This window comes from Dipodomys spectabilis, unplaced genomic scaffold (genome assembly GCF_019054845.1).
Source record: "Dipodomys spectabilis isolate Male_0828 unplaced genomic scaffold, ASM1905484v1 ptg000264l, whole genome shotgun sequence".
Classification (NCBI taxonomy): Eukaryota; Metazoa; Chordata; class Mammalia; order Rodentia; family Heteromyidae; genus Dipodomys; species Dipodomys spectabilis.
The window spans coordinates 8,070,440-8,098,229 of NW_024870941.1; the positions used below are offsets into that span (position 1 = coordinate 8,070,440).

At 45.5% G+C, this 27,790-nt stretch overlaps 1 protein-coding gene across 3 annotated transcripts in view; it reads right to left on the reverse strand.

Annotated features, from left to right (window-relative positions):
* Trappc9 (trafficking protein particle complex subunit 9) overlaps positions 1-27,790 on the reverse strand; it is a 454,043-nt gene that overhangs the window by 281,462 nt on the left and 144,791 nt on the right. For all 3 annotated transcript variants that reach the window (XM_042699917.1, XM_042699915.1, XM_042699916.1), the window contains one exon: positions 23,962-24,086. In XM_042699917.1, the coding sequence (XP_042555851.1) occupies positions 23,962-24,086 (125 nt within the window). The remainder of the gene's footprint in view (positions 1-23,961; positions 24,087-27,790) is intronic.

A 27,790-nucleotide genomic window follows, 5' to 3' on the forward strand; every position in this document is an offset into this window, starting at 1 on the left:
GAAATTATGCTCTCTAGCTTGAGGCAGGCAAGTTTCAGAGGTGTCTTTCTTAGTCCATTAGTTTATTTTCTACATATTTCATATTACTAAGTCAAAAGAAATATGCTTAGGAATGCTACCTTCCAAAAATAACTGCCCACTACTTGAAATTCAGTCTCACAAATATTTCTGGGAATGGCTGCCTCCCGAGCTGCTATGCAGCCCGCCGGTGCGCTGATGTCAGCTGATGCTTCAATGGCACACTCGGCCCACACCACGCCTTTAGAACGAGGCGGTGTCCATCCATCTACTGGAGAGATGAGGAGCGCCACTTTGCTAAGCGCCATGCCAGTCTCCTGCCCATAGCCTTCCCGTGTCATTCTCTAATAAAGAGTATTAGGGGCTGGCAGAACAAATCCTTGTACCATTTGTTTATTAGATTCTAAGAAATTATTTAAAGAAAATTCAAACTCCAAGAACACAACTTGGCTAGGAAGACCTGACCTGATCTTGACCTTTCCTCTCACGCACACACATCCTCACACACGCCAGGCCTTGCACCTTGTACCCCCAAACCATGGCCCAGACACAGCTCCCCAGAAGCCCACCCAACCCAGGACCAGAGGACTCTCGCTCGTGAAGCAATGTGTTCATATCACTGTGACCAGCTCAATACTGCCTTCCAGAATAAGCTAGACGCTTCCATATGTATCACTTCACTGATTTCTCATAAAACTGATATGGGGGAGGGGGGAGAGATGGTATTTAATTTGTTGTATTTCTTCCCGATCCTAGCTTCCACTCACTCTTTTGTTCAAAAATCAAGAGCTGAGCCTCCTTAGTGCCAGGCACTATGCCAAACTCCAGATAAGAGTAAAAATTAAAGAGACCAGGCCTCTTAGAGGAGCGCTAAACCTAGCTGGGGACCAAGGACGGTTGGTAGAAGGCTTTCATGTAGACATGGCATAACAAAACTTGTCCTTCCCTCCTCTCATCCCCAGATCCTGAATATCTTACTGAATATGTAGGAAGCGGAGAGAGGAGGAGGGGTGAGCACACAGATGAACTGACAGAGAGACCATCAAGTCCAATAATGTAACCAAAGGACCCAGCTTAGGACAGATGAACAATATTTAAAGTGTTTAATGTTAACAGGTCTCACTCTTCTTGTGTGTAACGGGAGTCGGAGCCCACCATTCGCACTGAGCACCCAAGCACCGGTCCTCAGGAGGCGACAGCACTCTTCATGACTGCGCTAAGGACAGAAGTCCTGCTGTCGCAGGGTCCAGACTGCAAAACACATGCACAGCTTAGTGCTGGCGCACAATGGAGTAAGGACAGGCCCCTGCCTGTGCGGATAGGGACCAGCTCAAGGCACAAAGGAGAGCACGTGCCAGTGAGGAGGAGCAAGGAGCTGTGCCTTGGGGCCACACCAAGGGCCTGGCACTTGCTGGAACTGGCAGCTACCGTGGGAAGGATGTTAACTGAGCAGCAGTGCAAACGAATGTCTGTCCACTTTAGAGTGTTACGTCGTTTTCCAGCAGAGATAAGCTGCAGTGGAATCTGAGTCCAGGCCTGACCTGGGGCACAGAGGGCAGCATGAGGCTGCCAAGGTTGCCAGACAAGGTCCTCTCTGAGCCTCAGTCTCGTGTCTATTGATAAAGTTGGAGCAGTAATCTCCAAATGCTACTGTCACGGGCCATCATGAGGCCAAATAATGCCAAGGACATTAGAAGCCTGCGAAAGAATAAACCAACGCACAAACTTCAAAGTAAAACATTTCCCCATATTTAACTTGACTGATTTACAGAACAAATTTTAAAAATCCTATTCAAGAATTTCTGTAACAACATGATAAGCTACCTGTTCTTTCTTGTTTGTGGATTGTATCTTCTTTGTTAAAACATTATTATCAAAACTCAAGTGGATATGGATGGGTAGATTTAGCTCTCTATTTTGTTCTGCTTAGTCTGTTTTTATCTTGCTGTTTCAATTACTACAACTAGAAAGTTGTATTTAAAATAGGGACCATGACACCTCCATCTTTATTCTTTTTACTGAAGACTATTTTGGCTATTTAGAGTCTTCATATATATTTTTGAATAGGCTTATCTATAAAACTGTGAACAGATAAACGTACATACATAGATTTATCTATGTTGGTTTATTCATATCAATAGGTTTTTCTACGTGGATTTATCTAATCTATATTTTTACCTATATCCCAAATAATCTGTTTGGGATAATACATTTTAACAACTTTAATTCCTCTGTCCATGAACATGGGCTAGCTTTCCATTTATTTGTGTCCTTTTTAATTGCTTTCAATAATGTTTTATAGTTTTCAGACTAGGGAGATTAAACTAATTCCTAAGTATTTTTGTAAGTAAATGAGATTGCTTTCTTAATTTTTCACTTATTTTGCTATTAGTTTATAGGAAATATATTGACATTCGCATTTTGATTTTGTATCCTGCATATCACTAATTAGTTCTAACAGCCTTTTTGGTGGAGACTATTGAGGTTTCTCTGTGTACAATCTACAAACAGAGACAACTTCATGTCACCCTTTCCAACCTGGAGGCCTCGTCTTTCCTTCTCTTGCCCAACTCTTTATAGATCTTCCAGCTCAAGACTGAATTGAACTGGCAAAAGACGTCATCCTTGCCTTGTTCCACATCTTTAACGAAAAGTTTTTAATTTTTTTCTAATGTATATTAACCGTGAGTTAATCATGTATAGTGCTTATTATATTGAATCATATGCTGTAAACACCTACTTAATGGAGAGGGACGTTTTACCATAAAGAGATGCTCAAATGGAGAAAGGACAGTCTCTACAGTGAATAGTGTAGTGCTGGGAAAACTGGATCTCCACAGGCAGAACAAAATTAGATCTTTCTGTTTCCCTCATATATAAAAGTCAGCACAAAATAGATTATAGACTTAAACTGAAGACCCAACACTATGAAATTGCCAGAAGAAAACATAAGCTCCATGGGATTAGTCTGGACAATGATTTCTTGGCTATGATCCCCAAAGCACAGGCAAGGACAGCTAAAGCAAATAAACAGGACTGCATCAAATTCACACAGTCCTGCCAGCAACCAAAATGATCAACAGAGTGGAGAGATGACTTGGAACTGCACATCAGATAAGGGCTAATCTCTAAGACATGTAAGAAACTCACACTACTCAATAACAAGACAACATTATTGAAAATGGACCAAGGATCTGTACAGAAATGTTTCAAGGGAAGACATAAAATGGCCAATATATTAAAAAACACTCCCTATCACTAATTAAAACCACAAGGAGACAGCATCACATCACCTGCTACACTAACTATGATAGAAGAGATGGAAGTTAACACTTGTGGGGAAAAGGATCCCTGATGGCACATTGTAAATTGGTGTATCTATTTTGGAAGCCAGTATGAAGTGCCTCAAAAAGCTACAACAGACCTACCATATAGCCAAAAGGTATCTCTGCAGTCTTGAGGCATGGCTCAAGATGAGAATGCTTCCAAGCACAGATCACGAGCTAAACCACCAAAGAAAAAAAGTGACATCAACTTTAAATAAAGCTTTAAAAAAGTTATCAAAGAGTCATAATACTTGCTTATAATGTAAGTAATATTATTTCTAACATAAGCAATTATCTTTTTCTTCCTGATGGTTTATTTCATTAAAACAATGCGGTCTTGTATGTGCTGGGTGTATAGCTCAAGTGGTAGAGTACACAGTCTTGAGTTCAATTCCTAGTACTGTTCCCCCCAAAAGAAAAACCCAGATGCATTTTTGTGTCCCTACATTATTTTTAATGACAGCAGGTAAAAAGAGAGAAAAAAGGAATCTTCAAGTCAGCAGATTCTGACAACAGGAGGAAGAATTTATGAGGGACAAAATATCTGCCTTAAGGTGCAGAATCATCAGGGGTTTTTTGTTTTTGGAGTTTTTTTTTTTGTTAGCTTGTCTTGTTTTATTTTTGGGGTTCTGGGGCCTAAATTCAAAGTCTCATGCCTGTCTCATTTAACATGTTCTACTGGTGCTCTAACACTTGATCCACACCTCCAGTCTTGCTTTTTGCTTATTATTTTAGAGATGGGGTTTTACAGATTTTCTTCCTGGACTGGCTTCAAACCACAATCCTCGGGATCTCAGCCTCCTGAGTATCATAGATATGAGCCTGGAATTTAAATGACTAACAGTTGAGTCCCACATTCCAGAACATTTCCTGTCTTGGAACAAGTAAATAGAAAACTAGTGCTGCAAGCTAATGACAAAAGAAACGCACACCAAAGATACATGTTATGTCACTATTAGAGTCTGCCAGATGCATGTTTATCAACGTTAACTTGGTACTCTCTCTGCACACTATTCTACTAAAGCTGTAGCTGCACAGGCCCACAGGCCTCATGTGGCTTGGACCCAGGTCTGGCGATGCTTCCTGACACAGAGAATCCAATTCCTCACTGGAGTCCCTGAAGAGCAGCTACCACGCAGCCTTAAATCCCTCTCCAATTTTCTCTCAAAGCATGAGGACCCTAAAGCCATGGAAGATTCTGCCTGCCACACCTCCCCACCTCCCCATGCAGGACGCCAAGCTGGCATCTCCCCTGCTGTACATACTCTGGGCCCCTTTGGCTCTTCCCATAGCCCCAACTTGCTCCTCAAATAATTCAGAAGCAGAAAAGAAAATAGGGTCCTCCTGAGAGCTTGTGGCAGGACAATCTCAACAGATAAGCAAGACTACTTAAGAGGATTTACCAAGTATGGTTGGGTGCCAGTGGCTCACGCCTGTAATCCTATCTACTCAGGAGGCTGAGAACTGAGGATCAAGGATCAAGCCAGCAGGCAAAAAAGTCCGTGAGACTCTTATCTCCGATGAACCACCAGAAAACCAGAAGTGGTGCTGTGGTGCAAAGTAGTAAAGCCCTAGCCTTGAGCTGAAGAGCTCAGGGACAGTGCCCAGGCCCAGCGTTCAAGCCCCACAACTGACAAAAATAAAAATAAAAAATAAGGGGCTGGGAAGGTGGCTCAGTGGTAAAGTACTTGCCTTGCATGCATGAGGCCCTGGGTTCGATTCCTAAGTACCACATAAGCAAAAAGAAAAAAGCCGGAAGTGGCACTGTGGCTCAAGTGGTAGAGCGCTAGCCTTGAGCTGAAGAGCTGAGGGACAGCGCCCAGGCCCAGAGTTCAGGCCCCACAACTGGACCAAAAAAATAATATAAAATAAAATAAAATAAAAAGTCCCTGGGAAAATTAGAATAGAACATTGCTTAGCAGCACAGCTTTAGGGATGCTAGTATCTGGGTGTCCAAAGGCCCAGGTGTTAGTGGTGTTAAAGGTCCTCAGGGTGGTGTCTGAAGTCCCCTGAGAGGTGTGTAAGTCACTGGGGACCTCCCCTGAAGGAGTCTGTGGGGCCCTGCCCTCTCCTCTTTTCTCTGTTGCTTTCTTGCTACAGGAAAAGCAGTTGTGTCCCCCCCCCCCCCACTCTCTACAATGCTATGCCGCCTTGCCACAGGCCCGAAGCAACAAAGCCAGCCAGCACAGACTGAAACCTCAGAAAAAGCCAACAGAAAGCTTTGCTTTTCATCAACTGGCTATCTCATGTACTTTGTCACAGTGATGGAAAGCTGACTAGCATGGGGACTGCGAGAGGCTGGAAATACTCCCCAGCGTGAAAGAATGACAGTGCACTGCCCTCGGGATTGAAACAAACTCTGAGAAACATACAGATGATACGCAGACATAAAATCAGTGCACAAACAGAGGTGTGAATGGATGCAGACATGAGCAGAAACCTTTGGAGAAACGCATCCATCCTGATCTCAAGCAAGGCGACATCTTCCCAGAATAGTACTTCCATGCCTCTTTTGGAAGTACCTATTCTGTATTCGGAGCATGGTTATGTCATGGACAGCTCATTCCCATCCTCCGCTCCTCACCAAACGTCCATTCTCCCGACCCTCCCTGACCCTACTGATGCAGCCTTTCGGACCACACTCAACAGCCCTGCTGCTAAGCCTGGCGTCCCCTTTGCCAGCCTTGATCCTCCCCTGCAGGTATGGGGGCCTGAAATGCCTTCTATTGACTTGATTCACCTTCCCAACGGCCTCCTAAGTATGTTCCTACCGACCCACCTGTGCTTCTGTCCGCTTCTCTCCTCATTTGCCCCAAGCAGTTGGACCTGCACAACCCTATCTACAAGCTGAGGGTCACTAATTCCTGCCACTGCTGAAAGCCCGCTCTGGAATCCTGGCAGAGATCTACTCCTCAGCAGTACTTATCACCTGGGCAGTGTCAACGAGCAACCTGAAACCTGCCCTCTTCCCATCATCACCAGCGAGGGGTGGCTTTGCAAATGTTCCAAGATCGCACCCTGCACATAATGTTCTCACATCAGCGCCCTGCTCTCTAGCCCTCTAATACCGCCTCCTGCAAACCTGCATCACCTAGGTCCCAGCTTTCTCCTCAGCCTCATGCCAGCATGCATCTGCAGGCCGATGACTCACCAACTGGAGGACCAACCCCCCTGGCTGGAGCTCCTCCCACCCTGGGGAAGATCTGCCTGAAAAGTTCTGCCAGCTCACTGTTGCATAAGACCAGCTCCAGCAAAGCACCGGCACCATGAAGAACGAGCGACCAAGCATCAAGCAGGAGTATTTTTATAAGTCATGGAGCAGGTTTATCAGGAAGTAACTTAAAAAATGTGCTTGCATATGGTGTGAAAATGCTTATAACTGCAGGAGAACTACCAGGGGACTAAACTGTTCAAAGGTCTGATCTCACGAAGGCAGAGCTGCTGAGAAAACCCAGAAGGACACACACTATAAAGATGAAAGCACCCATTTCTGAGGAGCAAAACCATGAGGAACATTTTACTCTTCTTTAGATTTTTCTGGGCTTTCAGATTTTTCTAAGAAGGACGTTCATTACTTTGAGGATAAGAAAACACTAGTGAGCACAAACAGAAAGAATTAGCTGCCACATCTCCTGCCGTGTATGCCATTCCCATCCCTCTAGTGTCCTCTCCCCAGCGGGCCACACAGGGACACAGACCGTCCCTCCCCAGTCACCCCGCACATGCCAGTCCGGGCTCTCCAGGGCAGACGAATGCCGTTCATATCTCTCTTGTATCTTGGGCATCGCCACATTGTCCGGCACATGTCAAAGCACAAAGCACTTCCAGAAAGGTCTAATAAACTGAACAGAGAGGAGAAATCAAAGCTAGAAATCATTTGTTTCCCACTGTCCTGCACCAGCAGCTCTGGCCAGAAACCAGAAGAGAAAAGGTCACTGAAATCCTGTGGAGAACAACAAAGCATGAGGGATGGTGCTGAGTGGAATTCCAAGCAGGTGTTAGCTGGCCTGAGCAGCCCTGGCTTTCAAGTGTGTACAGGGCAGGCAGGCAGAGCTGCCCTCCCGGAGAAAAAGTGGCTCATTCTGTCACACAAAGGAATGGGGCACAGGAAAGAGGCAAAAGGGCTGAATAGAACAAAAAACATATCATTTCTTACCCTCCTTGGCTCATTCTAGTAAGCTGCTATTTCAGAAGTAGATTTTTTTTTTACTCTGTAGCAAATATAAGTAAGACCTTATCCAGTTTTATTGTCCAGACTTTACTGAAAGAAGACAGTAAAACACATAAGAACAGAGATTAAGTCAGGGAAAGCACATCTGAGCTCTGGAGAATGCACCTCCTAGTGCTGAACAGTTCACGAATTCCCAAGTTCACTACAGACCAAAGTCACATCAACGGTGATCCTAGGTCCTAAAGAGGCCCTTGCTATGAGAGGGTGGGGGTCACCAAACCGTCAGATCCTCAGCATCAGCCTCCACTACAACACCGTGCACCAGTTCAGGCCCTTGGAAGCTAGAAACGCTCACTGAGGACCGCCGTCCACCACATCTTCTCATGCAGATGCTCTCTTTCCTCAAGAGCTCTGAGGCCCAGATCATTTCCAGTTTATGCATAGAAAACTTACTGATGGAGGAATGTGGCAGACTTACTTTTCAGCTGCAGCCTGAGAACTGCCAATAATATGTGCAAAGCACTCAGCACAGCACACAAGACTCAAGGACCTAATGACACACAGAAACTAATGGGCTTTGTCATTCTGCATAAGGCAACACTCTGAAAAATGCCAAGAAGTGGGTTCCAAAAAGGCAGGCTTCAGCCACCATTCCCTGGCTCGTTCACTCCGCACCACAGGTCCTCATCCCAGTTGTACCCATCACCCTGCCCCTGTGGCCACGAGAATAAACTCTGAAAATGACTTCCAACCACATTGTTCCACCACTGAACTCCCCTGGATCAGCCATTTAAAATGCAGACACCGTCCTGTGGCAAGGGCCTTTGTTTCCTCAGTTCTGCTTTCTTGGCTCTCCTAACTACTACCCAGCCCTTCTCTGGCCACACCCCAGCCACCTGGTGCCATTGGAGCCCCTGTACATGCCTGGAACAAACACTGAGCGGGACACCAAGACCCCCTGTGTACACGGGCTGCAAGTCAGCTCCCCTGTAAAGGTTCAAGATCTATGGGTACAGGTGTGTGCAGGTGCATGTAGTTACATGCAGGTATACAAATGTCCAGCCAGGTCCTCCGAATGATAATGCCACTAATGGTTCACATAGGAATGCTACTGGGAAAACACTGCTTTATCTCCAGTGTCCCTGACACCTAGCAATTGCCAGAGTGATGTAGGGAATGCAAACTTCATGCGGGAATGGATGAGAAAGAGAGCTGCAGAGCTGATGGGAGGAGGGACTGGCTAGAGAGGACTAGGAGAAAGGGGAAGGAGGAGGGCAGAGGGCCAGGAACAGGCCAGGCAGAAGGAGAAGGGAGGAAAGGACAAACTTAGGATAATATTTTGGGAAAACACTAAGAATAAGCTTTGGGGTTGGTCATCACAATTTTCCTTAATGTTAATGTAAGAGCACTGCTATCTATTAAACACAACCCCATTGCTTTGTTCGATTGGAGGAAGCAACATCCCATTGCCCCATAGCAGGCAATGAGAGGCGGAGGCCCTGAGCCACACAGCCACCTTCCAGAGGAAGCAGGCCTCAGACTGGAACTCCAGTCAGAAGCCACGGGCGCCGTGCTATCTGCACTGGCCGCAGCCTTGCTACTGGGACAGGCTGCCTTACCATCGAGGCCCAGCCAGATGAAGTTCACTGATGTGGGTTTTAATTTCCTCTCTCCTTACAGATATCTATTGACATTCAGCCACAATCCAGCCCTTGGGGATCTTTCATTTAATGACTTCCGTGTTGCTTTTTAAAGTAGTCCTGTCTCTTCTAGAGCACAGAACATAAAACAAAAGAACACAGAACAAAGAAAACGAACCAAGACTGGTCATGGGGAGTTGGCCCAGTCAGGGGCAGAGCAGGTGGGCTTCAGGGCTCAGAGGGTCTTTCCAGGAAATGCAGAGGCACTAGGGTGAACAGACTGCCACCTGCTAATGTGTCCGAGACTGACCTCAGGAAGGAGGGCCCCAGCTCCCCTGGGTCAGCCGTGAGTGCGACGGGAAGGAAGCTGCTCTCTGCCTGGCTTCCCCAGTGCTCACACAGCCCAACTCACACAGCCCAACTTTGTGTCCCACCTTAGGGTCCTCACAGCTGGCAGCTGCGTGGCTGCAGGCTCCCTGGCATCAGGAGCGGGCCTCCTTCCCAGGCAGGTGAGGACCACTGCTCTTCTCTCTTATCATCTCCAGAGCTGGACAAAAAACATGAACACTCTTCTCCTCAGCAGTGTTGATGGAGCGCACTCAGTGTGCCAGACACTGCGCTCAGACACGAGGCCATGATCGTGAGCACAGAGCACACAGGTGGCAATAGCACAGCAGGCTGAATGTCAGCAAGGACAGAGCAGGGGAGCAGAGAAAAGGGGAGCAGGGGAGGAGCAGGGGAGCAGGGAGCAGGGGAGGGGCAGCGCAGCAAGCGGAAGAGGAGTTCAAAGCCCAGCCTGAGCGGGGCTTTGAATCTGCAAGCAAATCTGCAAGCAAGTCACCTGGGGTCTGAAAAAGCCGACTCCAGACTCAGGAGGCCTGCGGTGGGATTCTGTGGCCCCCCCTGCCCCAGGCTCCCCAGTTCCAATGCCAGTGTTGGTGCTATTAAAGCACGGCTGGAGCTGAACTTTGCTTCCTCTCGGTGAAGGAACAGATCCTGGAGAGCAGGATACACTACATACATGGACTTGATTAAGCTCTTTACTTAGTGGTAAATAGCATACTTGGTCCAGGAAATGGAAAGAAGAGTTTTTTCATTGTTTTTGCTTTCTTATCGTCGTTTGTTTATCAGTCTCTGGGGGGCACAGAAATGGAGGGACAAAGGATGAACAAATGCAGCAGTGGTACTCACTAGACACTATGTTGAAAATGAACTATTCAACTTTTGGATAGGAATGGAGGGGGGAAATTGCAAGAAAGCAAGGAAAGGGGTAATGTCCAAAAAGAAATGTTTACTACCTCAGGTATATAACTATAACTACTCTGTACATTACCTTTATAATGACAATAAAACAATTTTACAAAACACAGTTGGGACCTAAGTAATGTTAGGACCCTGAGAGAGTTGTTCATAATTTCCATCTCCTGTGAAACACTTCTAACCTCCTCATCTGGACTGCTGTACTTTTTTATAAAAGATGCCAGAATTTTCCAAGAATGCCTCAGTTGACTTAAAAAAAAAACAACTCAGCTGATATTTGACAAATTTCATTTTAACTTTTTCAGGAAACAAAGTTCCTCCTCTTTCACTTTGACGTGCCTAGTGTGTACACTGCCACAGCACGACACTGCCTCCCCAGAGCAGCTCTGATTTCAAATATTGTGTCTCACTGCCATTTATCTGCTTTGTCAGATGGCAGGTCTTGATATTTAATTTAAAAACACAGTCAAACTTCAACTGAGTCATACTGACGCGGTGACTCCCACTTGCTCGCTGTTATTATTACCAACCCCGAGCTTATCAAAGCGAAGAATAAAGAAAAGGCACAAAAGCCAGAGGCTTTAGCACGGTGGCCCCTTGGTACAGGCTCGCAGTACCCTGGGTATACCAGCTGGGCAGGGGCAGATGAAGCAGGCCCACAGCTGGGCTCCATGTCAAGTTTGGGGGCTGGGGGGGGGGGGGCGGTGGGGAGAGGAAGGGAGGGAAGCCTCATTCACAGACACAGTGTGAAAGTGTGGTAGGAGCCCCATGCAGGCCGAGAGGGGCAGAGGAGAGCAAGCAGGCTTCCAGCACGGTAGGAAAGATGCTAGGGTTAGACAAGTCTGACTTTGTACTACAACAGTGCCATTGACTAGCTGCATTAAACACTAAACAGCATCGGCTTTAAGCTTTAGTCTCCCCATTCCAAACAGAGATATTGATACATTCCAAGTTGCCACCAAAGTGAAGAGCTCATCCTTTAAAATAAAAAACAACGAACCTTTCCAAGATTAATAAGCATGCCAAAAGAACACAGGAGCCAACTTAAGAAAGCTTCCTCCGGCCAAACTGTGACTATTTGAGCAATGAGAATACTGACTGCAAGTAGATCAAAACACATAATCAACCAAAAACCACGATTCTCCAGTGATACTCAGAAAAGAGGGTGAGGGGCTGGGAGTGTGGCTTAGTGGTAGAATGCTTGCCTAGCATGCATGAAGCCTTGGGTTTGATTCCTCAGTACCACATAAACAGAAAAAGCCAGAAATGGTACTGTGGCTCAAATGGTAGAGTGCTAGTCTTGAGCAAAAGAAGCACATGGACAGTGCCTAGGCCCTGAGTTCAAGCCCCAGGACTGGCAAAAAAGAGGGTGAGGACTTTACTGTCAAACCACTGAACTTAGAAAATAAAAAGGAGGTGCTCACTGGTTTTGTAGTAAGGTATATATCATCTCCGAGTAACCAAACAGACCTAGCAGCTGAGCTAAAAGTTCTAATCTACAATAGAATGCCACCTTGTGAAAAAAAAGTTATGAGAAAGGTTTTATAGAACTACAGTGTCATCAGGCAGATTGATGACCAAGGGGTGTTAGAGCCATTAACTGATTAAAATGAAAAGTTGGTGTTGCTGGCAAAGGAGTGTTCTCCAGTGGAAGGAGACTGCGGTGGTCTCAGAGCCTCATCACCCCATGAGAGTCAGCATGTGCTTGCTGACATGGACTGCCAGAACCTGAGCATCCATGGGGCCATGCAACCTGAAGGTCAAAACTCCAGGTGAAAGCAGCTCAATCCACTCTCAGACTGCACTGAGCCTTTATGGACAACCTCCAATGCAAGAGAAACCAGGGACGAGAAGAAAACAATCAAATTACACTATGGGAAGCAACTAGAAAAAAATCAGACAACTAGTCTGCTCTCTCCTACAAGTCGGTATCAAGTTAACACAAACTTGAGCAACATAGTGACCAAAACAAGTAGTAGTCCCAGATTGTCTACTGGTATGAACTAGTTATAGTAGAATGTGAGGGAATTTTTAAATATTCACTTTGTAGAGACAAAAAAATGTTGAAATGCCAAATGGCTAAGCATTAGTTGAACAAAGTTATGAAGCAGTGTTTTCAGTGATTTAGTTCTGATTTAGAAGGATCCACACAGGCTCTGAGGAGATCATGCACAAAATTCATTAAAAAGATGAAGAATGATAAATATAGCACTGGTTTTGTGATCTCTGGGAACTCCTTTCATTTCTGCTTATTTCATTGCATTACTGAGGCCATATTTGCTGACACTGCAGCTGTGTTGATTAGCATTTGTTAATGGTCTGAAAAGGCCCAAGGTCTAGTAACCTCACAGTGCTGCTCAGCAAGCCCCAGACAGTGGTAGTGCAAGGTGGTCCCCGAGTGTAAGAGCCCATCACTAATGACAAGATTAACGACAGCTCTGGGAGGTCATCTGATGAACTGTCAGCTCCTGGCTGGGTGCCTGGAGTGGGGAGAGGACCCTGTATGAGACCAAGGTGTTAAGCTTCAAGGATTAAGAACACAAAAAAACCTACAGGTCTCTCACAGATGGAACAGCTGGATAGATGAGCATTGACAGGGCAGTGCCACATCCAGTGGGGTCAGAGTGAGCCAAGGCAGAGAGGAAAAGCTCACAGAAAATCCCAGAGAACAGAATTTCACCAAATGCTGAAGATTTAAGGCAGTTCCTCCACAGTGGGAAAAAAGAGGACTAGAATGTATAGAAAGAGCTATCCAAGAAATTCAGAGATCATCTAGGGAAATGGACTTTAAAAACAAAGAAGGAAGGGGGAAAAAAAGTATGAATAGAAGTATCCAAACTGGGTACAGAGCAATTACAGGGAATGGTAATACTGAATTCTCTCTACTAATGTCAAACTTACTCTGTCACTGGGTACCAGTGGTGCACGCCTATAATCTAGCTACTCAGGAGACTGAGATCTGAGGATCATGGTTCAAAGTCATCCTGGATAGGAAGTCTGTGCGACTGTTACCTCCAATAAAGTTCTCGAAAAAAGCTGGAAGCGGCACTGTGGCTCAAGTGGTAGAGCACTAAGTTTGAGCAAAGAGAATCTCAGGGACAGTGCCCTGTAGGACTGGAAAAGAAAAAAAGAAAGAAAGAAAGAAAGAAAGAAAGAAAGAAAGAAAGAAAGGAGGGAGGGAGGGAGGGAGGGAGGGAGGGAGGGAGGGAGGGAGGGAGGGAGGGAGGGAGGGAGGGAGGGAGGGAGGGAGGGAGGGAGGGAAGGAGGGAGGGAAGGAGGGAAGGAAGGAAGGAAGGAAGGAAGGAAGGAAGGAAGGAAGGAAGGAAGGAAGGAAGGAAGGAAGGAAGGAAGGAAGGAAGGAAGGAAGGAAAGAAAATTATTCTGCCTCCAAAATTCTTGCAGTTACCAGGAGTGAAACAAGATACCACTAATATTTAAAAGATGGAGACTATCTAAATCAAGTATGTGTCATCCACCAATACAAAAGCTATCAAAGGAAGGAGTTCATACGTAAAAGACGTGGACCTATGTCCTGAAGATGCAATGTGCTTACTTCTAACTCTTTAAGAACTGGAACCCAAAATCAGGATATCTAGAGAGATCAGAAATGTTTAACTTTAAAAACATCAATTACAGAATGCTATGTAAACCTCAGTGGTGCAGAATAATTCCTTAAGAACAGCAACTTTGAACCCTAAGTTAAACAGAAATTCCCAGAAGACTGTCCCTTCAAATGCTATTTGCAAATAAGAGATTTTAGGTCAGGACTACACTATATAAACAGTTTTAAACCTCAAAGATAACAAATATAATAGAAGAATGAGAAAAAAGAGCCTTTAAGAGCAAACTGTTAAGTTCTGTATCATTTTCAGAGGCAGCCAGGGCGAGGCAACATGATCAGAACACACAGCACAAGGGGCCATTGCTCACATTCCCTTCCATTCTCCATCATAGGCACCAGAGTCACCATCTACCCAAAGCTTTCAGCCACTTTTGTCATTTCACACTCTCAATGCTCATTCACAACCCAAAGCAGTACTATATTACCCAGAAGACTCTTCTGAAGTACAGCCTTAGTTTCCACCTCAACTTCATCTTAGTCATAGCTGACCCTCTTCCCTACTCTCATCTCATCAGGTTCCTTCCCAAGCACTTCATGGCTGGATGCTACATCATAACCATGTGAAGCTTAACCCAGGAATGCAAGGTTGGTTTGACAGTCTAAAACCAATCAACATAAGTCATCATCTTAACAAACTAGAATGAAAAACCCAAACTATGAAATTCACACACAAAGGGGCTGGGAAGGTGGCTCAGTGGTAGAGCGCTTGCCTTGCATGCATGAAGCCCTGGGTTCGATTCCTCAGCACCACATAAGCAAAAAGAAAAAGCCGGAAGTGGCTCTGTTGCTCAAGTGGTAGAGCGCTAGCCTTGAGCTGAAGAGCTGAGGGACAGTGCCCAGGCCCAGAGTTCAGACCCTACAACCGGACCCAAAAAAAAAGAAAAGAAAAAGAAAAAGAAATTCACACACAAAGCACTGGAGAAACCTAGCACCCATTCCTGGTTCAAAGATAATTCTTAACAAACCAAGAATTTTAAGTTCAAAAGGTAAACAATTATCTTCTTAGTTAAAGAACTGCTTTTAAAGTCAGCCACAGCTTTCTGTAGCATCTACCTTTTTCTGCATCTCATGTTTTCTTTCTTGTTCTTGTCTTTAGTTTTGTCTGTTGTAATAACAGCCCTTCACTATTTACAAATAGTAAAACAACAATTCTCCATGTCCTAAAATGGATGGATATCAGGTAATTCTGTTTCCTATCTTTCTTGACAGGATGAGGAAAAATGCAGAATGTTCAAGTTTGGGGTGACAACTTGGGGTAGGGTAGGTCATGGAGCACTACCAGTCAAGGCATCTCCATGACAACAGCAGATGGTCAGGATTCCTCACTGTGGTCCCACCTTAGCTCACATTATCAGTTATTGGCATATTTCAGCAGAACTACTCCAATTATGTTCAAGTAGCCTATACTCCCTTGACTTGGCTAAGGACTGGCCCCAAGGCTGGAATGCGTACCACCAGTCTCTGGCAAGTAGGAAAATGATGATGCCATTTTGCCCAACTCCTTCACGAGCTGTCACAATCATTTTAGTAGTAATAGCATTTACTAACCACCTAGCATGCTAGGCATTCTGCAAGGCATGGAAAAAGATATGAAAACGGTATTTTATGTCTTTCTGAAACTTAGGGTGCAGTGGGCAACAGATAGGTAAATGGCCAAGAATTCATCAAATGCCAGTGAGACAGCACAGGCAGCGGAACACCAGCTAGTGTGTTCAGCAGGGCCCTGGTTTATTTGGCCCCAGGTCACTGTCTGCAGTTGGATTCTGTGTGACCTGCCTCCCATAGGTACTACCTTTGACCCACAGAGTTCATTTACATTCCACAGAAGACTTGAAGGAACTGTCCACTGCGGCAAAGCTGGCAAACATGAGGGTCATTAGGGTTGTTGACACAAAATAAACAGGGGGCTTGTCCTCCCTTGACTTGTCTGTGGAGGTACTTCTGGAAGTGGGGGTAGGATTATTTTGCTTTCATATGGTCTCTAAACTGCTTTGGATTCTGTAGGGAATAATAATGTCACTTAAATGTCCTTACTCAAAGCAAATATATTTGTTTTCTGTCAGTCATTCTGAGCAGCAGACCTAACTCAATTTTCTTGTTTAGCAAGAATGCAATGAAAGTACACATTTTCCTCTGCTGTCTGGTTCTTGCCCCACTGTCTGCAGAATCGGTCCTGTTAAATACAAAAGCACAAGCAGATCTGTGATGGCAGTCCACATGACCCACACTCAGTAAGTGCCTCAGAGTCCCAGAGATCCTGCAAATAAACCACAGGGCACCTCCCTGTGGGGCAGGGTCCCACGCTCATAGGCCTGAGGGTTTCTATTGCTATACTACCATTTACTCTCAACTGAGGCAAGTCCTGAACTAGAACAGGGCTGATGGGCTTATGTATTTCCAAGACAGACACTTCCATGATTTCCCCCTGATTTTAATGTCTGGGTTTAATTTTAATTGTAGGTTTATGTTAAGGCTTTATCACTAATGTTTATGAAAATCCCTTCTTGGGTATCTGAAGTCCCTATTTTAGATCTATCATTTACTGAGGTCCCTCAAACTGAGCTTTTTAGAGCTCACCTCATGCTCATCTCTGTAAGGCACATCAGAGAGGCCTTCTTAAGGATGCCATATGTGTGTCCTGCAGATAGTAAAGATCAAAACAAAGGCTGAGCCCTTGGAATGAGATTCCCACAGCAGTGGTGGTGGCAGCACCTGGGAACTTGGCAGATGCCTACCAGATTCCCACCCAGCAGACCTAAAGGACGGGGATCTGAGGATGGACCTAGCCTGCTGGCTTACAGGCCCTGCAGGTGACTGGTGTCAAGCATCTCTGTGATGCACTGGGGTGAGAAGATGTGCAGACCACTCAGACTCAGAACCTGACTTAAGAGTAGCTGTTTGGTTTCTCATTTATTCATCCATCCAACATTCCCTGAGAGTACTGTGTGCCTGTCAGCCCTTACTCAGAGTGTGGGCAATGCAGAGACTGATAAGGTATTGTCCTTAGACTTAGTTAACTGACAATCTACTGGGAATAATCGAGTATATGTATAATTTAAATTTTAACAGCTGATGTTGACATCCAAGCAATACCCTCATCTCAGTAGAGGGTCCCAGAGAATGAAAGGTCTGCCTACACCTGCTCCTCCTCTAGCTCCAGGGCCTGAGTCTACCAGAACAGCAAGTGGCAGACATTCTTGTTTCTTTCAGTCCTGGTCCACATCATGCTTCCCATTTGTTGTTTGTCTCTTCTGCCAGAGCATAGCTCTGGGGCTCTGTTCACTGTTGCATTCCCCCTAGACATATGCTAGCAGCCCAGCAGATACATGTTGAATTAATGAACTTGAGGAAGGGTAGTGGGAGGGTCAGAAGAGCAGAAAAGCCACTAGTTCTGGGCATCACAGAACCTCAGGGTTAATGTTTGTTTTAGAATTCCACAGGCAACAGACTTTTTCCACATAGCTTCTAAACTTATTAAGTTTTGAAATTGTTGAGCAGATTACAGGATTCCTTTGAAGCTTTTACACTTCAACTTTGCAGGGAGAAATTCCCCCTCTCTATAACTATCACTGGGACAGATTAGAAATAATTTGGAGCTGAATTGGAATTGCCACTTTGTAAGCTTTTCTTATCTACCAGGGCTAATAGCAGACACTTACTTCTTTACAATAGCTGGGAGGAAGAGGTATTATCTGCCTTTCACAGAGTGGAAACTGGGGTCAGATAGGCCAAAAAGCTTATATGAAACTGCTCTATAAATACAGCTTGAATCAATACAGAATGTGGTATATTAAGTTCAGAAACAGAAATTATCAGAACACAGCCAGTGTGGCATCACAGAAATGACTGTGCACAGGCTTTGGAGTCTGGGTTTGACTTTTAACTTTTACTTTGTAACTACTTGACCCTGGCCATACTATTTAATCTTTCTGAGCTCTCAATTGGGTGATTTCCACTTGAATAATGTGCAGGTGTAGCCATGTGGGAAGTAACCCGTCAATACCATTAAAAGTAGAACACACTAGGCAGGGCATCAAAGCCCTGTGCTTCTCTCTAGCCTTGCCACACTTAAGGGTTTAGCCTTCCCAAGCCACCAGGGTTCAAGAAGGGCTTGGATTCTGAGATTGAAGCTGAATGTGCTGGGGTCACTCTGCCTCGGTCTCCCAATTACTGCCACTGTCACCACTGTCTTCATCTGGAAAACAGGCTAACAGTAGCCCACCTCCTAGGCTGGTGGTGAGAATGGCAAAATTCTGGCAGACGGAGTACTGGGCACAGCACTCAGCACCAAGTGAACATCGGGAGATAGAGGGGGGGTATTTATAGTGACTCTGCCGCTATCCAGGTGGTTATTCCCTCCACTCTGCCATCACCATGTCTGCTGGCAAGCCCACCTGCACTCTAGGATGGACAGCAGCCTTCCCTGGGGAAGACTTCCCCTCTGATTACTCTTGGCTCAGAGACCATCATTATCTCTGCTATAGCCCCTCCCTCCCTGTCCTACCTCTTTCCTCTCCCCAGTTCCCTTTACTCCCTCAGCAAACAGAGGCTTGAATGAGACCTTGATGATGCACAGACAATTAAGGCACACCTCCCATCCAGGGGCAGTCACACTCTTCCAACAGGAGCAGTGATGGCCCTCAAGGCCTGGTATATCTCCCTCTCCCTCTCTCCTTCCCTCCCTCCTCCCCCCCCCCCCAGCTCTACCCCAAGATTTTCCAGAGCAGGCAGCCCCACAGTGCCTCCCACATATCAATGTTCTAGAAATGCTCAGTGAATATAAACATAGTACATATTCTCTTAGCAGGTTATGGGGAATTCTATGCTCCAACCCCAAAAGGCTTGCCAGAACTAGTTTTAATTTTAACTCAGCTTGATTAAGAAATGGTGTTATTTGTTACATAGTATAGGTGTTTTAGTGTTGAATATATTTGGTCTCAATTGTTCTTTGTAGATTCTTCTACTCTTGCCATTGCAACTATAGCTATTAAAATGTAAAAGCATGTAAGAGCAGTCCACATTATTTGCAATTCACAGCATCTTCACATAGACATGTCACTGGAGTGCTGATGGGACCGTAACAGAGGAAGAGCCCAGTGTGAAGTGGTGCGTGGCCTCACAGATGAAGGGACTCTCCAGGCCTCGTCAAGACAACATTTCACTGAGTTATCTAGAACATCTACATCAAAGGCAGGCTTCACAAGCCCAGGCCCATTTTTCAGCTAAGGGAACTCAGAGGTCAAAGCAATGAGCAGCATCAAAATGTGTTGCATGAAACAGCAGAGGTGGGTGCAGAGCTGAGCAGGACACAGGAGGAATCTGTAGAAGGGCAGCAGCCCCCATTGGAGGGCTCAAGAACATTCCAGGGACTAAAGGAAATAAGAAAGCCACAGCCTTGGCTGGAGGTGAGAGGGGCAGGGTGAGCCGCAGCTTCCTGGGGAAGCATATTTGGCCTTTCTCACATGGAACGTGTGTCTGTGGGTATCCTTTACCAGGGAGAGGAATCTCTGTCATCTCTAGGTGGTTGAGGGTTTTTAATTGGAAACAGATGCCAGATTTTCCCAAGTGATTTTTCTATACCCATTGAGATGCTTATAATTTTCCTTTTTTAGTTTACTAAGGTGGGAAAATTGTGCATTTTCTACTGTTAAACTAACCTTGCATTCCTCAGGTAAACCTTGATATAGTTACTCTTAGATAGTATAAACTAAAATGTTGCTTTAAACTTTACATCTGTGTTCAGGAGGGCTATTCTCTGTGGGGTGTCTGGGACCTTTATGTTTCTTCCCATAAGCTCTCTGTTTTGCTATAGGGCAATAGTGACCTCATAGAATGACTCAAGAAGGATTCATTCTTTTAAGTTTCCTGAAAGAAGGATATACATAGACTTCATATTTCTCCATTAAGGAATTTTTTCTATAGGAAATTTTAACAAAAACTCAGTTCCCTTAATGGGTACAGAGATATTCTGGTATTTTTTTTCATTTTTAGCATAAAGTTTTCCTAATATATCTCTGTTGTCCTCTTATTACCCATAGACTCTATTTTTCTAATAATGGTAATCTCTGTGCTTTTCTTTTGATCAATCTGGATGAAATTTGATACATTTCACTGACTTTTCTCAAAGAACAAACTTTTGATTGTCTTGTCTACTTAGGGTTCTGCTTTTCCTAGACTATTGATATCTGCTCTGGTCTTTATTAATGCCTTTCTAATTTCTTAAAGTTGGAATGCCGAGCTCCATGGAAGATACCCGTGAATTGGTTGTGGCTATTAAACCTGCCAGTCCAAGTTTTAAAAGAAGTTGGTGGGTATATGCCAACCAGCCTTCCAATACCATTGCATACAGACCTGAGGGAGGCCTAACACCACGCCATCCACCAAGCTTTGCTTTTGTTAGGATTTCAAAATTGCTTTCCAGCAAGCTAAGAAGCAGGTGTGAAACATATACAAAGCAATAATGGAAATGGAGAGGAAAATCTATTGGGCCACCAGAGAACACACCAGGCAAACATCCACAGTGGTCTGCACTGCAGTCAGCTCTCAGACTGTTCTGCCATCATTCTAGCCTTGCAAAATGCTTCATGTTCCAGGGCTGAGTTAATTCCACTCCTCTGTGTGGCCCAGCTCTGGGGGCTGGAAGCTGAACGACTTCTGATACAACCCAACCCGAGGCATTGCTGCAGCCCCGGCCTAGGACACAGCCCGGCCACCCTGGGCCCTCTCGGGGGGTTCTCTGCAGTTCCTTGTCACATTGTGGTCGCATTCACACACTTCACACACATCACATCTGATCTAGAAGGTGGTGACCAGAGGACTGCATAGCACTAAACACCCGGCCACAGGGCCAACCTTGATCTGAGCCAATTCCAGACTCCAGGTCACTCCAGAACCTCACTCCGGAACCCTACAATGCTGCTTATTCCTGAGCAGCTTCCATTCCTGCAGCAGGACTCGGATCAGAGCTCCTGATTCTTTAAAATACAAAACTCCCAACAGCCTCTGAAAGGAGTGTAACTATTGCATGTTACAAACAATAAAGGAATGTGAGTGGCATGTTACATGCATGAAAGAAGTGAGCCTATTTCACGTTACGTACAGGAAATGATTTACTGTTCCATGGTATGTACATGAAAGGACCATGATCACTCCTGTTACATGCATGAAAGGGGTGTGCCTGTTCTGTGGTGCATGCATGAAAGGAGTATGACTATCCCATATTACATGTGTGGAGAGTGTGACTGTCCCATGTTACTTATAGGCAAGCTGAGAAGCAGAACGGCAACTCAGACAGAATCACTTTTTTGAGGAGTTTTGTCATGTTGGAGTGGAACCCAAGACCTCACACACACTAGCTCAGTGCTCTACCACTGAGCTACACTAGCCCATATATTTCCAAGATAAAGCTGCTGTGCTTGATCTGCTTTCATCCTAGAGGAGAATTGCTAAGGTGTGCAGCCCTACAGCCATGAGTGTGGACACACACAGCCCCTGCCAGCCCTACAGCCATGAGTGTGGACACACACAGCCCCTGCCAGCCCTACAGCCGTGAGTGTGGACACACACAGCCCCTGCCAGCCCTACAGGTGTGAGTATGAACACACACAGCCCCTGCCAGCCCTACAGCCGTGAGTGTGGACACACACAGCCCCTGCCAGCTAGCAGATCGCTCCTCAGGAAGAACTGAGGAAATAAACATTGTCCTGGTCCATGAAGGCACTTTCAAAGAATTGCTTGTTACCATGACACCATTCCTTGGTGATTGTATAGGTTTTAACCCATTCCGATTAAATGACATAGCACCTGCTTCAAAGAGAAAGGTCTTATAGTTGGCCCCAAGGCACAGATGTCCCACAGAATGCACCATGAGCCACTTCCCTGGCACAGACCACACCCTGCCTCTGAGAGAACACATCTGGACCCCGCAATGTGCCGCGGAAGATCACAGGTGTGAGACTACCAACACGCTCATCAGGTGCTCGCTGAAGCAGGCTGCACTGCTCCCCTGTCCGCACCCCTCCTTGCCTGCCTCAGGTAGTGCCCTGTGTTTACATGAGAGGCCCCTCATGGCCCCATGCTACCCCATTAGAGGTAGCAGGAAGGATGTGGTGCCACACCCTTTCTCCACACATCTGGGCAAGTCCTCCCTAAATAGCTTCCATGATCAGCTCCTGGGATATTAGCAAGAACTGAGCAAATGTAGTGTATAAACCACAGAACACAGGCCAAACTTTAGTTCTTTTATTTCTAGTTTCCCTAGGAGAAACTAGGGAGGAAGTACCCCCCTGTCCAATAGAGCTGGGGGGGGGGGGGGGGCGTGCGCATGTAACACAGCAGAGGGTAGAACAGGAATGCTGAACACTGAGCAGAGGGTAGAACAGGAATGTTGAACACTGAGATTATGGACTGGGCAGGCCCAGGGCAATGCACAATGCGCCTGTATCACAGCTCACAGTACAGGTTCAGGACTATTCCACAAGCATAGCTGAAGAGCAGCTGCAGTGAAGGGAGGTATGGGGTTTTCAATTCCAGCAAGAATAGCACAAGACAGAGCAAGCGGGAGACACAGCAGCATGTGATAGGAGAGTAAACTCTGATAGTAAGCAATGGAGGGAAAGAAGGGCTAAGCAGGATGTAAGGGTAAAGAGTTAAAGAAGGGGGCATTAGCCATGTTCCTATCCCATGGAAGAGTCCACACCCCAGCCTTTGGAATCACGATAATTCAAATGAATGCTAGACCCTATAGCTGTGTCAAAGCAATGTGCAAGCAATTGCACAGCCTGATCCCCTACAGACCTGAGGGCCCACCATAAATCACTGTGCTTGTAAAGGCAACGCAGCATTAAAAGCACATGCTGAGCAGGCTACTGTATGCAAAGCAACGGAAGTAGTTTATAAGGAGTTCATGTGCTCAGACACAAGCATGTTGATAATCTGCACATGAAACTGTACCTGCTTCCCCCCTCTCCCCGCCCCCTCTCTCTCTCACACACACACACACACAAGGCAAGGAAAGCTGAAGAACGTTACTATAATACCGCAAACAAACTACTGCTCTAACAATATTTAAGCAAGAAAGTTGGGGTATAGACAGCCCAAAGGAACATCTTTTCAAAGAAGCATTTTTTTTTACTACTACCTCAACTTTGAAAGAACAGCAGAAGGTAAATAGGTCTGAAGGCAGGACTTGTAGAATGACTAAACCTGCCCAAAAGCAAAGATGAAACTAGACCAAGGCATCGTGAACAACTACATAAAGAGTCTTCAATCCTACCAAAGGCATATAACACATTGAGAAGCACTGATCCATAAAAGCACACTTGGTCTTCATAAGAATTGGGAGGATGGCAGGATTCCAGCCTGTGGATGTTCTCATTGCTCCCAGACACCCCAGTGCTTTCTGGGCAGGGCTCAAAGGAAGATAAGAAGCCCACCGACCGCAGCAAGAGCTGGGTCTTGAAAGCCGGGTGTCGGCAGGGGTCCCAGCTCCGAGCCCTGCAGTGTCCCACTGCACACTCCACTCTGTTCCTGTGGCCCGTGGGTCCCAAGCATCCCAACCTGCTACCTTAGTGTGCTTGCGACCAAGAGCTGCAAGGAGCTGCCAAAGGATTAGGGGGAAAATTACAAGATGAACATGTATGCCAAAAATAACTATGCAATAAATACATTTTCAAAGAAGAAATGGCAAGATATTATCTAATCACTGACCCCCTGCATCTAGCAGCAAGTCCCCACAACACAGGGAAACAAGAAAACACGTGGTACGAAAGCTTCCTCACAACTGCTTTCCAGAACATTCCCTCAGACAAAAACAAAAACCACTTCCTCTCAGAAAAATGCTCCAAGCATTCTTAGAAAGGCTTTGCTTTTCCTCAGAAACCAAGAGAAGCCTGGGCAGCCTGGCCCTCGGCAGAGGGGACTCACCTTTAGGGGGCTGAGGTCTCCCGCCTTGCTGCCCTCAGCAGGGTTCCCAGGTCTGCTCTCCACTCTGGGCCGGATGACCTGACGGAAAGGACTGGACAGGGGAAAGCCGCTCACGCTGATTCCATCTAGGAAAGAGGACAGAAAACTTGGGTAAGGCCTAAGCTCATTTCTTTTTGTTTTTTTGTGTGTGTGTGTGTGAGAGTGTGCACATACAAATGGCAGAACTGTGACTTGACCTCAGGACCTCAGTTTTCCCTCAGCTTTCCTGGTCATGGATGATGCCCTTTCATTTGAGCCACACCATCAGTCCAGAATTTTCCTGGTTAGTTGGAGCTGGAATCTCACAGACTTTCCCTCTTTAGGCTGGCTTCCAACCTCAATTCTGCAAGCCTCAGCTTCCTGAGTAAGTAGAATTACAGATGTGAGCCACTGAAACAGATGTGAGCCACTGAAACCGGGCTTCCGTGTCTTTTAACATGAGGATTTTGTGGGGGTTTTTTGAGTATTTCTCTTTTTTTTTTTATTGTGAAAATACTGTACAGAGGGGTTATAATTATATGGGCAAGATAATGAGTACATTTCTTATCAAGCATTGCAGCCTCCTCCTTTGTTTCCCCTTCCCATCCCTTCCCCACCCTCCCATCCAATCCTCCTCGTCCCCCCCCCCCCCCCGCACCAAAGTTGTAAAGTTCATTTTTGACATAACGACTTGTACATCTCATTGTTGCAACGGGTCCACCTGTGTCCCTATTTAAACGATTGAGCATTTTGTGTTTTGCCTCTGTGTCACATCTTCACATCTTGTGTCCACGACTCTGTGTCACATCATCGTGTCTTGCGTCCACAACTCTGTGGATCTTCCCACAGTAGCAGGCAGCAAGTACAACATTGTTCATAGGAACAATGGCTTGTCTGGGACAACCCGGCCATAGCACCTCGGAAGCCCTCAGGCCTTCCAGCTCAAGCTCTCTGGAGGTATCCAGCATTGGCACTCATGGTCTGAATCACTGTCACACACGCACACCCCAGCCACTCTCCCATCAGCACTGCTCTCTGACCATCTTCTGTCCACACAAATAGGCAAAGCGCTCTGCCAAAACATACCTCAAACTACAACCATCCCACGATGCCACTGAAGAGGAGAGGCCAAAGTTTACATGGGTCTCTAAGACCATGGCAGGCTCTGACACCAGCCACTCTCCATTCCCAGCTAACCAGAAAAAAGACGTAAGACGAGCCCATAAGTTACTAGACTACAATTGGATCATGGTTCAGAATAATTGTTTGTCTCCAATATGTTACTTTCAAGCAGCTAAAATTCCCTGACAGACGCAAACTATCAGATAAATGGGTACACGTGTCAAGTATGGCAGACAGTGCAAGCCAGGCTGAGAGAGCAAACACCCAAAAGGAACCTGGACAAGAGCTGAAAAGATAATACAAACCATAGGAAACAAGACTGCTCTTATCCGTGTGATACTCTATAGTTTATACAAATGGCCTCATTTTAAAGAACAAAAAGTAGGCCTGGCACCAGTGGCTCATGCCAATAATCCTAGCTACTCAAGAGGCTGAGATCTGAGGATCAAGGTTCAAAGCCAGCCCAGGCAGGAAAGTTCATGAGACTCCTATCTCCAATAAACCACCAGAAAACCAGAAGTGGCACTGCGTTTCAAGTGGTAGAGTGCTTGCTTTGAGCTGAAGAGCCCAGAGATAGCACCCAGGCCCAGAGTTCAAGCCCCACAATTGACAAAAAAAAAAAAAAAAAAAAGTAACCTGTCTACAATAAGTGATCTAAAGTATAATACCAGGTATGAATAACTATTTAATTAAATGGATGGATTGGGTGGGTAGGCATATGAATGAGTTAATAGAGGGAATTTGGGGTAGCAGGATGAATGGATAGACAGGTGGGTGGGGAGGAGGATGGGTGGTAGAAGGATGGACAGATGGATGATGAGTGGGGGTGAAATGTAGAGGGGTAGAGAGAAGCAGAGCTGGGCTCCAGTAGTTCGTGCCTATAATCCTAGCTACTCCGGAGGCTGAAATCTGAGGATCAAGGTCCAAAGCCAGCCCAATCAGTTAAGTCCATGAGACTCTTATCTCCAATTAACCACCAGAAAACCAGAAGTGGAGCTGTGGCTCAAGTAGTAGAGCACTAGCCTTGAGCTGAAGAGCTGAGGGACAGCGCCCAGGCCCAGAGTTCAAGCCCCACAACTGAGGGTATGGGGCAGATCTGAAATTCAAAACTGATGCATTCAATTTCCAATCCTTTTCCCTGTAAAACAGGTGTGGAGTAAGAAAATATAAGCTTCTACACATCCCAAACAAACACATTTAAGTAACTTATTAATAAAGTTTCTTGGGATAAGATGAAGAGCTTTTAATTTTAATTGATGCAAAACACATCATTTCTAAATTACCAATCACTGAGACCCAGGCAAGGCCTTGTGCCTGAAATATTTTTACAGAAACTTATAATTAACCAAGAATATGTTCAAATCCACTTCAGATACCCTTGGAATATATTTTGGAATTTTTCACCTTATCCTCAAGATAGCATTATGAGCTAACTATTGAGCATCTATGAGAAAAATAAACCAAAGCAATGCATGAAGATGAACTAAATGTGCATGGGAAGTTCATTTGGTACTTTCAAAGAAAAGGTGCAGACAGGCCCTCAAGTATCAAGTGTAAGCAACAGCAACATGTTTGGTGTTCAATGATTCAGGCTACCTCAGCCATGGAGAGCAGCTAGAAAACATGGTCAAAGACATCTCAAATTCTGCTCAAGCATCACAATACTAACAAGGCAGCAGGGAACTACGGGGCTTCCCAGATACAAGGAATACTGAGATATGAACCTGGCATATAACTTCTACTACTACTATCTCCTGATTCCAGGAGTAAACAAAGAGGCTGAGGCTGAGCAAAGCTTTTGATGTGTTCAAGGTATGGAAAAACATATACCTTTGATAGTGGAGAATGAAGGCTAGAAGATGGATAGTCTTAAAGGCTGGGATCCCAAAGAACAATTTATCTAGTGAAGATGTGACCAGACATGAACAGTTCTCACAGACACTGGAGGTCAGCTTTTTTTTTTTTTAATGATGATTCTTTTTTATTTTTATTTTTATTATTTTTTATTTTTTTTGGGTCCAGTCATGGGGCCTGAACTCCGGGCCTGGGTGTTGTCCCTCAGCTCTTCAGCTCAAGGCTAGTGCTCTACCACTTGAGCCACAGCACCACTTCCGGCTTTTTTTCTTTTTCCTTATGTGGTGCTGAGGAATCGAACCCAGGGCCTCATGCATGCAAGGCAAGCGCTCTACCACTGAGCCACCTTCCCAGCCCCTGGAGGTCAGCTTTGAACCAAGTCAGTCCCAGGCTCTAGTTACACAATTTTTCTGCCAAAATTACCAAATTATACCATATTCTTATTATTCCAATTACCATCTTACTACTCCAATTATTACCATATTCTACCAAAATTACCAAAATATACTCTTTCCACTCCCTATCCTACCCATATTCTTCTTTTTTTTTTTTTTTGGGGGGGGGGGTCCAGTCGTGGGGCCTGAACTCTGGGCCTGGGTGCTGTACCTCAGCTCTTCAGCTCAAGGCTAGCGCTCTACCACTTGAGCCACAGCACCACTTCCAGCTTTTTTCTTTCTGCTTATGTGGTGCTGAGGAATCAAACCCAGGGCCTCAAGCATGCAAGGCAAGCGCTCTACCACTGAGCCACCTTCCCAGCCCCCATATTCTTCTTTTTTGATGATCATCTTTGTACACACTAATATTCCTAAATCTCCATTTCAGTTCCGATCTTTAC